This window comes from Amphibalanus amphitrite, unplaced genomic scaffold (genome assembly GCF_019059575.1).
Source record: "Amphibalanus amphitrite isolate SeventyFive unplaced genomic scaffold, NRLGWU_Aamphi_draft 000008F_arrow, whole genome shotgun sequence".
NCBI classification, from domain to species: Eukaryota; Metazoa; Arthropoda; class Thecostraca; order Balanomorpha; family Balanidae; genus Amphibalanus; species Amphibalanus amphitrite.
The window spans coordinates 1,304,348-1,319,263 of record NW_024881504.1 but is presented as its reverse complement, the minus strand read 5'-3'; the positions used below and the strand labels follow the sequence as shown (position 1 = coordinate 1,319,263).

At 51.4% G+C, this 14,916-nt stretch overlaps 2 protein-coding genes across 2 annotated transcripts in view; both read left to right on the top strand.

The window, feature by feature from the left end:
* Positions 1 to 14,916, top strand: part of LOC122379543 (serine/threonine-protein kinase/endoribonuclease IRE1-like) — a 343,804-nt gene that overhangs the window by 307,879 nt on the left and 21,009 nt on the right. Inside the window, exon 10 of the mRNA XM_043361827.1 lies at positions 5,793 to 5,961. Coding sequence (XP_043217762.1) covers positions 5,793 to 5,961 — 169 coding nt within the window. The remainder of the gene's footprint in view (positions 1 to 5,792; positions 5,962 to 14,916) is intronic.
* On the top strand, positions 465 to 2,158 carry LOC122379380. Its single transcript, XM_043361552.1, has 2 exons — positions 465 to 1,937; positions 2,058 to 2,158. The coding sequence occupies exon 1, from the start codon at positions 805 to 807 to the stop codon at positions 1,594 to 1,596; it is 792 nt and encodes a 263-aa protein (XP_043217487.1). The 5' UTR covers positions 465 to 804; the 3' UTR covers positions 1,597 to 1,937; positions 2,058 to 2,158.

The window sequence follows — 14,916 nt, the reverse complement described above, 5'->3', positions numbered from 1 at the left end:
GCAATTTCAAAGTTCTTTATATGGTCTAGTAGACAAAAAGCGGCGCTACAAAACTACAATCTCGGATTTTCAAAATTTCGGGTTTTTGACCCAAAAAATACAAAAAAAATGATTTTTTTTAACTTTAAAAAAATCCAAAATGTTTCCGAATTTCGAAAAAAAAACCGAATAAATGTGATAGTCCCTGCGCTGTTCTATATACATATTAAATTTCAGATCGATATCTCGTTTTTTGGCCAAGTTATAGCGAAAACAACTGTTCAAAAATGATGACGTCAAATTTTTTAACTCAATTTTTAGCGATTTTAGACCACGTACGGCAAATTAAAGACCACCATTGAACTCCCCGTGACAAGCTGCATCGATTCGATACCCATTTTATGCAAAAACATTTACTTTGAAATTTGACCTAATTTGACCTGACCTTGACCTGACTGTAGCATGATGGACACAATAAGGAATATGAGTAGCGTATGAGTCAGGCGCGCGGCGAGACTGAGCTGCGGGACGTGACCCGGTGACCCAGAGTGAGTCATCCGCCGCCGCCGCCGGACGTCGGGGCGGCCGGGTTACGCCCCCTGATCAGTTGCACAGGGGATGACGTATGACAATGTGATTGGCTAATGATGATGCGCGATGACGTGTGCGTGAGAGCTATGGTCTGGTTGGGAGTGTGATTGCTGGGCAGTTGGCTGAGAGGCTCGGAGGAGAGCGGAATATAGTTTTCTTGGTTACGTGGACGCAGGAGTTCTAAATCGCTTAAAGCTATTTCGGCCATTCTCAGAACAATCAGTGCTTGTGACAATGTCTGACGTGGAAGAGGAGAGTGGTGCCGCGGTGGTCGATACCAATGCGGCGGAACCCGAACTTCCTGCACCTGCTTTCGATCTGCGGGCAATACCAGAGTTCGACGGTACCGGTGACGTCGTCAAATGGCTGGAGCAGGCGAAACAGCTGTGCGCCCTGAGACGCGTTTCCCTGGCCGCTGTTTTGCCGACGCGCCTGCGGGACCAGGCGTACGAAGTTTGGGCCAGCCTCTCCGAGACCGAACAACGAGACGCTGAGATCGTCCGTGACAAGCTGCACAGCGCCTTTGCCATGGGACCGGACGCCGCAATGTCAGAGCTATATCGTCGACGTCTGGAGCCGGGTGAGTCTGTTGATGCTTACCTGGGCTCCATCAAACGTCTGATGTCTCTAATCGGCTATGTGTCCAGCACGGTCATGACGGTTCATTTCCTACAAGGCCTGCCAGCGGAAGTGCGGCTGACGGTACGAAACAGCGTTGGAGATGGCACGCTCACCCTGGAGCGAGCGGTCGCCATCGCCCGGTCGACGTTGGCGATAACTGCCAGGGAGAGAGCGGCTGCACCGGTGGCTGCCGTCCAACTGCCGCCACCATCGGTACAGCAACAGCGGGCGACCAGAGGAACTGCTCGCCGGCCACCGTTGCGGTGCTGGACCTGTGGCCAGATGGGCCACATCGCCCGGCTCTGCCCAAACGGACGTGGCGACGGCGCTACATCAGCGCCACGGGCTCCGCCGTCGCCAGCCGCCGCAACAGCCCGGGAACGCCCATCATCGCCATCACCGTGAATGGGCACAGGTGCCGAGCACTGGTCGACACGGGATGTAGTGAGACAGTGGTGTGGAAGGGCGTGGTGTCCCGATGGGAGCGGAGTGACACCAGTTTGATGGCTGTCAACGACAGCCCAGTTCGGTGCTGTGGGCAGGCTGCGGTGAGCCTGGGTGTGCGCGGAACGACAGTGAATGTGCGGGCGGTCGTCGTACCGGCCCGGTTGTTAGGCGTGGACGTGTTGCTAGGTATGACGGGCATCGACGCTCTGCGTGGCGTAAGTGTGAGTGGGGGGTCTGTTCGCTTCGGAAGCGAAGACCCGGCTGCTACGGAGCAGCGTGAGGCCCCGCCGGAGCGGGAGGTATGCCGAGCGGTCGGCACGGCTGCAGGCGTGCAGCGTGAGGCCCCGCCGGAGCGGGAGGTGTGCCGAGCGGTCGGCACGGCTGTGGGCGTGCAGCGTGAGGCTCCGCCGGAGCGGGAGGTGTGCCGAGCGGTCGGCACGGCTGCGGGCGTGCAGCGTGAGGCCCCGCCGGAGCGGGAGGCGTGCCGAGCGGTCGGCACGGCTGCGGGCGTGCAGCGTGAGGCGCCACCGGGGCGGGAGGCGTGCCGAGCGGTCGACATGGGGCCAGAGTTGAGGATCAACGAGACCGACTTCACGGCAGTGTTCGATGCCGGGGTGTGGACGGTTCGCTGGAAGTGGGCGGGCGGTGTGGACCCGCCACCGCTTCGCAACTCCACGGCTCAGTACGGCATACCGAGGGGTGCGCGAGAGAAATTCGATGCCGAGCTGTCATTGTGGATAAGTGAGGGCTGGCTGCGTGAATATGACGAGACGGTGTGCGGTCCGGCACAGGGACTGCTCCCGTTCATGGCGGTAACTCAGGCGGCAAAGAACAAGGTGCGGCCGGTGCTTGATTATCGAGAGCTTAATCAACACCCGACGCCTCACACGGCTGACGCGGACGTCTGCGTGGAGGAGCTTCGACGATGGCGACGCCACGGCCGCCGGGTCGCGGTCCTCGATCTGAAGAAAGCTTTTCTTCAGCTCCGTGTGGACCCGGCCCTGTGGCCGTACCAGACGGTCATCGTGCGGGGGCGACGATACTGCCTCACGAGGGTCGGCTTTGGGCTTTCCATAGCGCCTCTGATCATGAAGTCGGTGGTCAGGGAGGTGCTCGCGCAGAACCCGAGGCTGGCTGAGGCGGTGCGGCCCTACGCCGATGATCTGCTGGTCAACGAAGCAGCCGTTTCAGCTGACGAGGTGGCCCAGCATTTTGCCCGTTTCGGACTCGAGTGTAAGCCGCCGGAGCGAGTTGCGAGCGGCGCACGCATGCTGGGCCTCCGTGTCGCCGAAAGTGACGGGCCGGCGCTCCAGTGGACCAGGGACGGAGGGTCACCCACGCAGCCTCCACCTGTGCTGACGCGACGAATTGTCTTCGCGTGGGCCGGCCAACTGACATCTCACGTGCCGGTCGCGGGCTGGCTACGGCCGGCCGCTGCGTGGATGAAGCGGACAGCCAACCGTCTCAGCCCGGACTGGGACACTCCGATCGTCAATGAGGAGCTGCAACGCCAAGTGGATGAAGTGTCGCGAAGGGTGCTAGCCTGTGACCCGGCATGCGGCCAGTGGTGTGTGACAGGGTCAAATGTCACCGTGTGGACTGACGCCAGCTCCATCGCTCGCGGCGTCGTCCTAGCCGACCCTGTCACAGACGCCATCATCGAGGATGCGTCCTGGCTGCGGCTGAGCGGGACGTTCACATCAACATCTCGGAGTTGGACGCCGCTCTCAACGGCGTCAATATGGCCCTGGCATGGGGCTTCCGTCGCCTGACGCTCCGGACGGACTCGGTGACTGTGCACCGCTGGCTGAGCGATGCGCTGTCGGGCAAGGCAAGGCTGCGCACCAAGGGGCAGTCCGAAATGCTTATCCGACGGCGCGTGGCTGTTTTCCGTCAGCTGGTCGCCGAGTACGAACTTGAGGTCACCATCGAACTGGTCGGCTCAGCTGCCAACCGCGCCGATGAGATGACGCGGGTGCCCAACGCCTGGCTACAGGCCGCCGATCGGCCGGCCGCCGACTCGCCCGACAAGTCACCACCGGCTGCTGTCGCAGCCATCACATCGAGTGCCTCGCCGGGCGACATCCGCGCCATACACGAGAACATTGGCCACTAGGGCGTGAGGAGGACGTTGTGGTACGCCCGACGGGAGCTGGGGGTGAGGCGCGTCACGAAGACGGCCGTGCGGGACGTGGTCAGGCGGTGTCAGACGTGCGCGTCGATTGACCCGGCTCCGGAACGCTGGCTTGGTGGGTCACTTGAGACGGAACGTACGTGGGATCGCCTGGCCATGGACGTCACCCACCTGCACGGCCACCCGTACCTGACGTTGGTGGACTGCGGGCCGTCGCGATACGCCATCTGGCGCCGGCTGCGCCGGTCGGGGGCTCTGGAGATCGTCCAGCATCTCGAGGACGTGTTTCTAGAGCGTGGAGCCCCGGCCGAAATACTCACGGACAATGCGACGGAGTTCCGCGGCCGGGCTATGATGGCGCTCGCGGCCCGCTGGGACGTGGCGATGCGATTCCGCGCCGCCTATGAGCCCGGCGGTAACGGCGTTGTAGAACGCCATCACCGGACCATCAAAGTGATGGTGGCCCGGCAGGCCTGCTCCGTCGCTGAGGCAGTCCACCGCTACAACGTGACACCTAAAGATGGCAGCGACCCGGCAACAGCTCCGATCAACGAGGTGTTCCGACACCCTGGCCGCGACGTTGACGTGACGCCCCGCGGACGAACAAATGGACAACAGTGCGACGCCCTGCCGCTGAAAACACCAGGTGTATACCAGGTGGGGGACAAAGTGTGGGTCCGGCGGCGGGGCGACCGATGTTTTGTGAAATCGGACGAGGGAACTGTGACAGGCGTCGTGTCGGCTCAAACAGTCGAAGTCGACAATGTGCCGCGTCATGTGCGCAATCTCCGCCACCGTTTGACCATGACTGATGCCCCGAGACCGGTGACTGTGCACGCCCCGACGGCGGAGCGGTGCGAGGACAGTGACAATGAATGTGATGGCATGTATATGGCAACACTTCCGACTGATGTAACGGAGACACACACGCGGCCGCCGACCGTCGATCAGACCGCGAGGGTCGATCCACCGACCCAGTCTGAGGTGTCAACGGAATCGAGCGAGCTAATAGACGGCGAATTGTCCGAGGGCGAATCACCCGCGACCGTTACATTGCGACGCAGCGCACGTGAGCGACGGGAACCAGACAGATATGGTATTGTTGTGACGGGGGATGTACTTGATGAGTTGAGTGAATGACATGATGTGTGATGTGGTTCTTTAGAACCAGGGGGTGATGTAGCATGATGGACACAATAAGGAATATGAGTAGCGTATGAGTCAGGCGCGCGGCGAGACTGAGCTGCGGGACGTGACCCGGTGACCCAGAGTGAGTCATCCGCCGCCGCCGCCGGACGTCGGGGCGGCCGGGTTACGCCCCCTGATCAGTTGCACAGGGGATGACGTATGACAATGTGATTGGCTAATGATGATGCGCGATGACGTGTGCGTGAGAGCTATGGTCTGGTTGGGAGTGTGATTGCTGGGCAGTTGGCTGAGAGGCTCGGAGGAGAGCGGAATATAGTTTTCTTGGTTACGTGGACGCAGGAGTTCTAAATCGCTTCACTGACCTTGACCGAAACGTGACCTAAGCTGGCCCCAAAGGCTGCCTGACCCACATAATCGCATTTGTCATGTAAAATGGGCCATAAAACATGTATCACACGACACTTTCATATTGTGACCCCCCAGTGACCTGACCTCTGTTACCTGACCTGGTATCAGTGACCTCAAATAGCAAAATATGTGTTTGAAGAACATTTCCCCATCGATGATTTTCAATGAAATGCATTTTACTCGATTTTACAACGCATTTTTTTAAATGCCTGTAAACGGTGAAAATTGGACCTTTGACCTGACCTGTGACGTCATCGGTTTGACCTGGGTCAGTAAAATTGGGTCACAAGGTAGTTCCCTGATAGGGCTATCCAACACCGTTTGCCGCTTGTCGCTAGGTTGCGTGGTTCTCGAGATCTTAGGGGGCCAAAATGCCCCCACCCCAACGGGGCGCGTTGCTCGGCAGAGCCCAACGGGGCGCGGGTTAACACAAATATCAGCAGTGTTGCACTTTTTTCTGCAGCTCCACCACTTCAATGAACTGTCTGAAGAGGTACGATCCAGTATGGGCTTTTCGACTCCCAGTGGACTTGTCGACTACATAGCCGGCATGTTCCCTCTTCTGCTGGTGCATGTGTGGGAGGCAGCAAGAATCCGTCGCGATAAACCACACCTGCGGAAGTTCTACACTGGTGAGTTGTTGGTTTCAAACTTTCAGCAGTTAGCAGTGTTCCACCCTTTTCAGTAATGCATGGTATGTCATGGAAACTCTGTTGTTCTTCAGGCACCTCTATCCTATCTTGATATTCACTGAAAATGTTAAGTTTCTGTGGTTTTTAGTTTCGGAGATAAAACCTTGTTCTTCAGGTCATGTCATGACCCAAATCACAAATACCCAATATCTTGCGTTGGCTACCCAGTAAACATGCCGACGTCGGCCCGACGTCGGGCCGAGGCTCGGCCCGACGTCGGCCCAACGTCGGTTCAACCTCGGCCCGACATCGGCTGGACGTCGGATATGCCCGCATGTTCCGACGTCCAGCCGAAGTCCAGCCGACGTCGAGCCGACGTCGGGCCGAGATCGTTTGCCGAGGTTGACGAGATCGTTTGTTGTTGGACCGACGGGGTCGACGTCGGCATGTTTATTGGGACAACGCGCCAAAAATATCAACCGGCGGCGGGATTCGAGCCCCCCAGTCGCCGACGTCGGCATGTTTACTGGGACAACACGCCAAAAGCATCAGCCGGCGATGGGATTCGAACCCCGTGTCATTCGAACGCGAGGTTAGTGCGCTAACCACTACATCACGCAGCCAGTTAACGAATTTGTTTTGTTTTGTTGGGTTATGCCCTTTCGGTCTGACAAGACCATTTCAGAGCCGGAAGGATCATAGGATGGAGACATTGGTCTTCTTGGTGAGCACCCTGGGTCCAGTTCATATAGAGTCCCTGGTCCCATTGCTGTTACGTGACACTTATTGGAAAGGGCGACCCCACAATGGATTCATATAGCCACTCTTACACACCTGCACCAACGTTTCCCAAAGTGTCCCTTTGATAAGTGGCACTTTGGCAAAGTGACACTTGCCGACTGGCCTTTCTATATGAACTGGGCCCGGCCCTGGTGAGTTGCCGGGGCTGAGCCTGACCAAAGGATAGGCCGAGCAGCCCCCAAGCACTCACCGCACCCGGCTACGGGCGAGCTCGGCTTACGGGCAATCCCAAATGGGATAAAGTTTCCCGTCCAGTCCGGATCAGGGGGCTGCGGCGTGGAGGAAGATTTGAGTTTCCTGAGGATATTTTGAATACTGTGGGACCGATTCCCTTCTTCCATATCATGATAAAGAGAGTACACGTTCAAGCTTTGTTACAATGAAATACCCGTCACTTTCCCCTTCGTGACGGCACCGCCCGACGACCTAGATATACCAGAAGGTCGGCGGACCGGTCCTTCATTGTGCAACCACCTTGCATATAACGCACAGGCACTGGCGAACCCCAATCAGAATCAGAACGACAGTTGGAATACAAGTCTCGGCCCGCTCAGTCTTCTCTCCATCCGCGCCTCCGCGACAATGGTGGCAGCGGCGGTCGAGGGGACTTGTGCCCCTCACCACGGACCCTAGCCTCTACATCTGCACTGACATCGCAGTCTGGTTAGTCCGTGCTCCGTGACGGTGTATCTCCCGTACGTCACGTCATCGACTAGGGAGCTGACCATCCTGGACTCGTCATCGTCCGACATCACCGTCTCCAGTGAGTAGCTCTGCCCGGCAATACCATCTGCCCTGCGGTAACGTCATCAGCTGCCCTGGACTCGCTACGGAGCCCGCCGACAGCGCACGGCTCATCAGCCCTCGCCGTCCTCCTCAGTATCATCGAGTGATGGACACCACCTCGCTGAAGGACTCAAGCTCGGAGGAGAGAAGATAAAACAAAAACTTCAACGCTAAATGCAAGACAAATTGGCACCGAAATCAAGAAAATTCACCAATTATGAACTTTTGCTGTATTTTCGTCAAAAAGTGACAGTGAAATTGTGCTGTGAAATTTGTTTTAACTTCGATGTGTTTCAAAAACCGTACTGTTTCATTATCCGTTTTCGTCAGTGTTCTGTCGTTTGTTGTGCTTCATTGTGGTTGCTCACCCCAAAATTTACGGAGAAATTGCAAATGCGCTTAATTTTTGCCTGCATTTTGCAGTGTCACTTTGACACTAATAAGCATAAAAAGAGCATATTCTGAAGTCGGTATGAACATTCAAATACGTTAATCGTGGTCAATTCACTGAAATTATATTGTATTGATATTCGGCCAGAGATGCCGAGGGCCATGGAGATGCCCAGGGACGGTCCCCGCCAAGAGTGCGGAGGGATCGCCCGGTAGTATGGTGTAATTGTCACGAAACTTACTTATCTGTTCATACCATTTTGTGATACGCTCATATGGAAATTTCTTTCTCCGTCAGCTAAACGTTTCCTCTCTTTGTTATGATCGCTTCGGTTCCCTACGCTTCCCTGGGGGAGGGAAGATAATGTGGGACCGATTCCCTTCTTCCATATCATGATAAAGAGAGTACACGTTCAAGCTTTGTTACAATGAAATACCCGTCACTTTCCCCTTCGTGACGGCACCGCCCGACGACCTAGATATACCAGAAGGTCGGCGGACCGGTCCTTCATTGTGCAACCACCTTGCATATAACGCACAGGCACTGGCGAACCCCAATCAGAATCAGAACGACAGTTGGAATACAAGTCTCGGCCCGCTCAGTCTTCTCTCCATCCGCGCCTCCGCGACAATACAGAAGCTCTTTATGAAACATGAAACATGTATTTTATATTATTTTAACGGTCAAAACAGCGGCCGATGTCGGTCCGACGTCGCTCCGACGTCGGCCCGACGTCGGCTGGACCTCAGCAATTGATCTCGGTCCGACGTCGGCCCGACGTCGGCTGGACCTCGGCTGGACGTCGGAACATGCGGGCATATCCGACATCCAGCCGACGTCGTGCCGAGGTTGGACCGACGTCGGGCCGACGTCGGCATGCCGATGCCGAGTTGCCGACGTCACCCCGACGTCGGCCGACGTCGGCCGACGTCGGGCCGACGTCGGCATGTTTACTGGGTATGAGCTTTGGACACCTTGATTTCGGCCTTTTTTCCCAGTCTTACCTCCCACTTATCATGGAGCATGTTGTTCGACGATATACAGATGTCAAGGTCAGGGTCAATGTCAACCTAGCCCGCGTCCTGTAGGGGTGGGTGGGGGGGGGGGGCGAAACGGCCCCCCTGTCCTTTTCCGTCGATATCTCCTAAACAGCTGCAGGTATCGCCACCAAACATGCAGGATCCCTCCGGGCATCAATTTCACACATTGTGACTAAAAACAATTCGAAAGGCTATGATAGGTTGGCCACAAATGACGTCAGAATGACGTCTTGTTCTGCCATTTTCGACTGAAAAAAGACCTTCGCAAGAAGAGCCGTCAGGCCTACAGCTTTGAAGATACATAAAAATGATCAGTAAATGAAAGGTGTATAATTCACAGGGCTACAAAACCATCATCTTGGAATTTTTAAATTTTTGAGCTTCGACCACCAGAAAAAAGGTTATATATAAATATTAGCAAAAAATCCAAAAACCTTTTTGAGTTTCGGAAAAACGGAATATATGTGATGGCTCCTACCGTCTTCTATCTATATACGAAATTTCAGATTGATATCTCGTTTTTTCGACCAAGTTATAGCGAAAAAACTTCAAAAATGATGAGGTCAATTTTTTAAATTCAATTTTTGGCAATGCTAGACCACGTAGGGCAAAACAAAGACCACCATTAGACTCCTCGTCACAAGCTGCATCGAATCAATACACATGTTATGCAAAAATATCAATTTTGAAATTTGACCTAAATTGACCTGACCTTGACCTGACCTTCACCAAAACGTAACCTTAGCTGGTCCCAAAGGCTGGATCAGTTGGATCCCCCCTGCCGCTCGGCCCCTGACTGAGCTAGAGCTTCGCGGAAAAAACGAGCGTGCTGCCCGTGACGAGAGGAAACCGATGATACCAAATTTTAGGGTCCTTGGTCATTGGTTGAGCTTCCAGGTCAGGTCAATGACCCAAAAGTCGGGAAAATCGGGACCTGCTAGAACTTCTTAAAGTAAAGCTGTTATGGGGTTTTTCGGTGTGCTGATCACAAATATCATGTTAGTTTTGATCAGAGATGATGTCTTTATGCATTTAGGCTAGGTCGGGTCAGGTCAGGTCAGGTCAACCAGTACGCGTCCTACCGGCTATCCATAGTAGGTGTCAGCTACCACCGACGGCGTCGTAACATGTTACGAAGGCACCAAAACTACTTCATAAATGTTCAAATGGTTGCTAAATTCGAATTCAGCTCCAAAAACTAGCCTAGAAACATGTAAAACTCGAAAAAGTGAACCGAGGTCATTTAAGGTCAATGACCTTGACTTGACCTTCACGTGACCTTGACACCCACCATAATGCATAGCACCAACATCATTTCACATATTTGAACGTTTAAAACCACAAAAAGACTGGAAACTGCGGATAATGTGAGCTGGCATATACGCCGAATCGCGATTCCGGCCAAACATGGTCTCGAGAAATATGCCACAGGTCAAAGGTCAGTTGGGTCAGATTTATGAAATTTTTAGATTATATGTAAAATTGATGATCACCAGGGCACCGAAAGTTTCGTCGCGATCGGCCGCTTTTTGCGCGAGTAATTTGCGGAAAAACATGGGGTTTTATCCGACCCCTTCCCCCTCCTCCTCCCCACAAGTGCGAGGGTTAACCCGCGCCCGGCTGGGGGTCCTGGATTTCCACGCCCTGCTGGGGAGGGGGGGGGGGTGTTTGAACACCCCCCTTCTAACTCGACTCCTGGGCCAGGTAGCGATAAGCGGAAGGCGGCTTCGAAAGAGCGTCAAAAATAATGAGGAAATCACTTCGGTCAATTTTTTGGTCAGGTCAAAGGTCAGGTCACCAGAGGTCATTGAAGGCAAAACTTCGCCGATTTCCAGGTAGAATGTCGACAATTTCCAAGAAGCCAACGCATAACTCGGGAACCAATAGAGCTACAGCGCCGCGGAAAAGCGCATTCGATAGCCGTATAAACGCCCTTTCTGAATAGTTCTCTCAGATTTGACCTAACGTCAACGGTTTTGCCTGCAGGGGGCAAAAACTGCAAAAATAGCCGATTTTTTCGGAAACAGTTTTTCTGCAATAACTTTTGACCCAATCCTTGTACGAGCTTACTATTACCGGCATCGTGTTCCTCTTGTCAAGACGCATCGAATGAACTATAAGTTGACCTTGCAAGGTCAACTTGAAAATTTGACCTCAGGTCAAGGTCATGACCTGACCGGAAAGGGTCATGTTGCATATCAGTCGATGCGTATCGTCGAGCTGAACACATCTAAGGCGTTTTCATCGCTCTAGCATGCCTCTATCAAAAGTTATTTGCGAAAAACTGTTAGATACCATTCGTGACCTAAGATGACCTCAGGGCATAAACAGGGGTCACGGACACATTTTTATGTTCATTGTGTCTAAACCACTTGTAATTCAGTGTTTGGGAGTGTTTATAATGTCTTTCGTCCAAAAGAGGCGCATTTCAATTTTCTCCCACTGACTTCCCAGCCAGCAATTTTGCTCCGGGCCCAAGCAAGCTCAAATGCGGATTCCCCGAGATTTTTAGTCGGGCTAAAGTCGGCTAGGGCTTGGCCTGAAGTCGGCGTATGACACAAAAACGCCGACTAAAGCCCATGCTCTGTCGGAGGTATGCCCGCTCTGCGAGCTCCGGACAGCCGTAGTTTAGCCCTAGTTGAGCGACGATTGGCGTTAGCCCAATTTAAGCCCGAGCAGTGAATCCATTAATATAATGGAGATTACTCTGGGCCCGAGCGGGCTGAACTCCGGCGAGCCCACTTTGTGTGCCCTGTCTATCCCCATAGAAGTGAATGGGGTTTATACATTGCAAACTGCTGTGGCTTTGCTCGGGTTCGGCTCGAGTGACGGCTCCTGTTTTCTCAAGTCTCGACTTGACTTTATCTTGCTTTTGCTTCACACTGGATCAAGTAGCAAGGAGCGGCCAATTCACTTTCAGCAGGTTGTGCGGTTTCAATGCATATTTAAAATTGTTACGGTCACTCATATGCTCTGTTAACCGGTCATCGAGCATTGCGAAAGGAAAGTAGTGGTTGACTTTGATTGGATGTATATTTCAAATGACTACAGACACGTCAAATGAAACACAAATACATGAAACAGTGGACTACAAACTGCAGCAATAATATGGCATGAGTCATGAAAAAGGATTACATGACAAAAAGTCAAAAGACAAAAAGTCAAAAGCCAAAAGTCAAATGCCAAAAAGTCAAAAGACAAAAAGTGAAAAAGATAAAAGTCAAATGGCAAAAAGTCAAATCCGCTAAAAGCCAAAAGACAAAAAGTCAAAAGGCTAAAAGTCAAATAAGCCAAAAGTCAAAAATGCAAAAAGTCAAAAGCAAAAAGTCAAAACCACGAAAAGTCAAAAAGATAAAAGTCAAAAAGGCTATAAGTCAAAAATATAAAAGTCAAATGTCAGAAAGTCAAAAGCAGAAAGTCAAATGGAAAAAAGTCAAAGAAGCTTAAAGTCAAAAGGATAAAAAGTCAAATACAAAAAGTCAAAAACAAAAATAATAATTACATAAGAGTCAACACAACAAAATAATAATTTCAATGGCAGAAATCTGAAGAATGGTGGTTCAATGACGAAATGTGACTTCGAAATCATTGAGTAACTTTCGACGTGTCACATAGATTTCGACGTCGACGACGTCTTAGAGCATTCGTCGTACGTCTATCTACTTGGATCTGATTTCATACGAGATCCGGGAATAAATCTATGAAAAACTTTGAGCTTTGTTAGCAAAAACGTAACCATTTCATGACCATTTACCCTTGACTAGGTCACTTGCCGTTGTGAGTAGTCTTCTTGCTCTCCAAGGTCAAACGTAAGATGTCCGTGAATTGACTTTACTCTTTTGCGATACGTCAAAAGGTCCGTCTTGGATGGATAAGTTGAACGTCTGTTGCCCAAATTTCAGCCTCCTATCACCACCTGTTTTCGAGGAATCCGACTTAACCCTATTAGTGGCAGGGGGGGGGGGTTGTTTTCATCCACCCCTCAGGTTTTTCGGGAATATTTCCGAAACCGCTGAAGCTACGATGCTGAAATTTTCTGACTTTTCCTAAAACTAAATTGGGCACATTCCCTAAAAATTTCAAGTTCATAACTTTACCAGGGGCGGCTCCAGAGCACTGGGAATTGGGGGGTCCTATTCGTGAAGCGAGTCATTTGGGCGAAGATCACGATGCTGCACCAGTTTTACGAACAGTGAATGAAAGGTATCATGTGATAACATAAACAGTTATTGTGCATCCTCTTTTGACATGTTTTTGCTATAATTGGCGGATCCAGGCGTCCAAAAAGGGGGGTTATGTTTTACCTCCCAACATAGGTGCCCTGACACCGTCTATGCATGACCAATACAGTTTTAGTTGTTCTCTCATAAGAAAATTGTAACATAACAAGACCATTACCACCCTTTTTAGAAACAGTACCAACAAAAACCTTATTTACTATACTTTTTGTGTACCCCCAATCTCAATGATCTGTATCCGCCTATGATTTTTGAAAATGCATATATTTAGGATCCATGTGAATTCCTGGTTCATTTTCTATCGATCGGCAAAAGTTGCGTTAAGATTGGTTCAGAAACCTGGCCGTGATAAACAGTCTAAAATGTATCTGCAATTTGCCCGTTTTTACCCCCCTCTACCCCCCCCCCTATTGACATTTTTTAATGTTTATTTTTTAGAAATGTAGATCACGTTGAGCGAAATCGAATGCCGTTTGAATTTTGAAAATCGGCCCGTTAGATCTCGAGATATCAAGGGGGGTTCGTAAACAGCCCCCCCCCCCTGCCACTAATAGGGGTAGCCAGGAGCCTGCCACTAATAGGGTTAACCCGCGCCCTGGTGGGGTCTGTTTATAACGCGACCTGGTGGGGGGGGGGGCTTTTTTTTGCCCCCCCCTCGCATCTCCGAAACTACTGGACGGATCCACAAACTTCAAACAGCGTTCGATAGCCCTGTCAAATTTGTCGAGGAAAACCAAATTTCATTGACCTCGGGGTCACCGATGACGTCACAGTACAGGTCAAAGATAAAATGTTTCACCGTTCACGGGTCTTCTAGGGAATGCGCTATAACACCGAAGAAAACGCATTTTGTCGAAAATCAGCGATAGGGCGTCAGGAGCCTAGTACATATGTTGCTATAAGAGGTCACTGACAATACCATGTCAGGTCACAGGTCAGGTCACCAAGGGTCACAGGTCAGGTCACATGAACCTAACTTTAGGTACTATGGTTGTGCGATGCATGTTTTATGGCCAATTTTTCATTTCCAACTCAATGGTGTTGGTTATAAGACTATCAGGTACGGCTTAGGTCACTTTCTGGTGAAGGTCAGGTCAAAAAAGGTCAAAAAAGGTCAAATTTCAAGATTGATAGTTTTGCATAAAATGGGTATTGATTCGATGCAGCTCGTCACGGGGAGTCTAATGGTGGTCTTTTTTTTGCGCTACGGGGTCTAGAATTGCTAAAAATTGAGTTTGAAAATTTAACGTCATCAATTTTGAACAGTTTTTTCGCTATAACTTCGCCAAAAAAAAGAGGTATCAATCTGAAATTCGGTATGTGGATAGAAGGCGGTAAGAACCATCACATATGTTCCGGTTTTTGCGAAATTCAAAAACGTTTTGGATTTTTCGGCTAGTATTTTCAAAAAATCTATTTATTGATTTTTGGGGGTCAAAATCCAAAAATTTTAAGAATCCGAGATAACAGTTTTGTAGCCCTGTCAATTCTGCAGCTTTTATGTCTATATCGTTTTTCTGTAGTTGCAAAGCTATAGGCCTGACAGCTCTTCCCGCGAAACCCTTTTTTGGGTCGAAAACGGCAGAACATGACGTCACTCTGACGTCATTTCTGGCCAACCTATCATAGCCTTTGGAAAAAAATTTGGTCACAATGTGTAAAATTGATGTCCGGGAGGGTACTGAAAGTTTGGTGATGA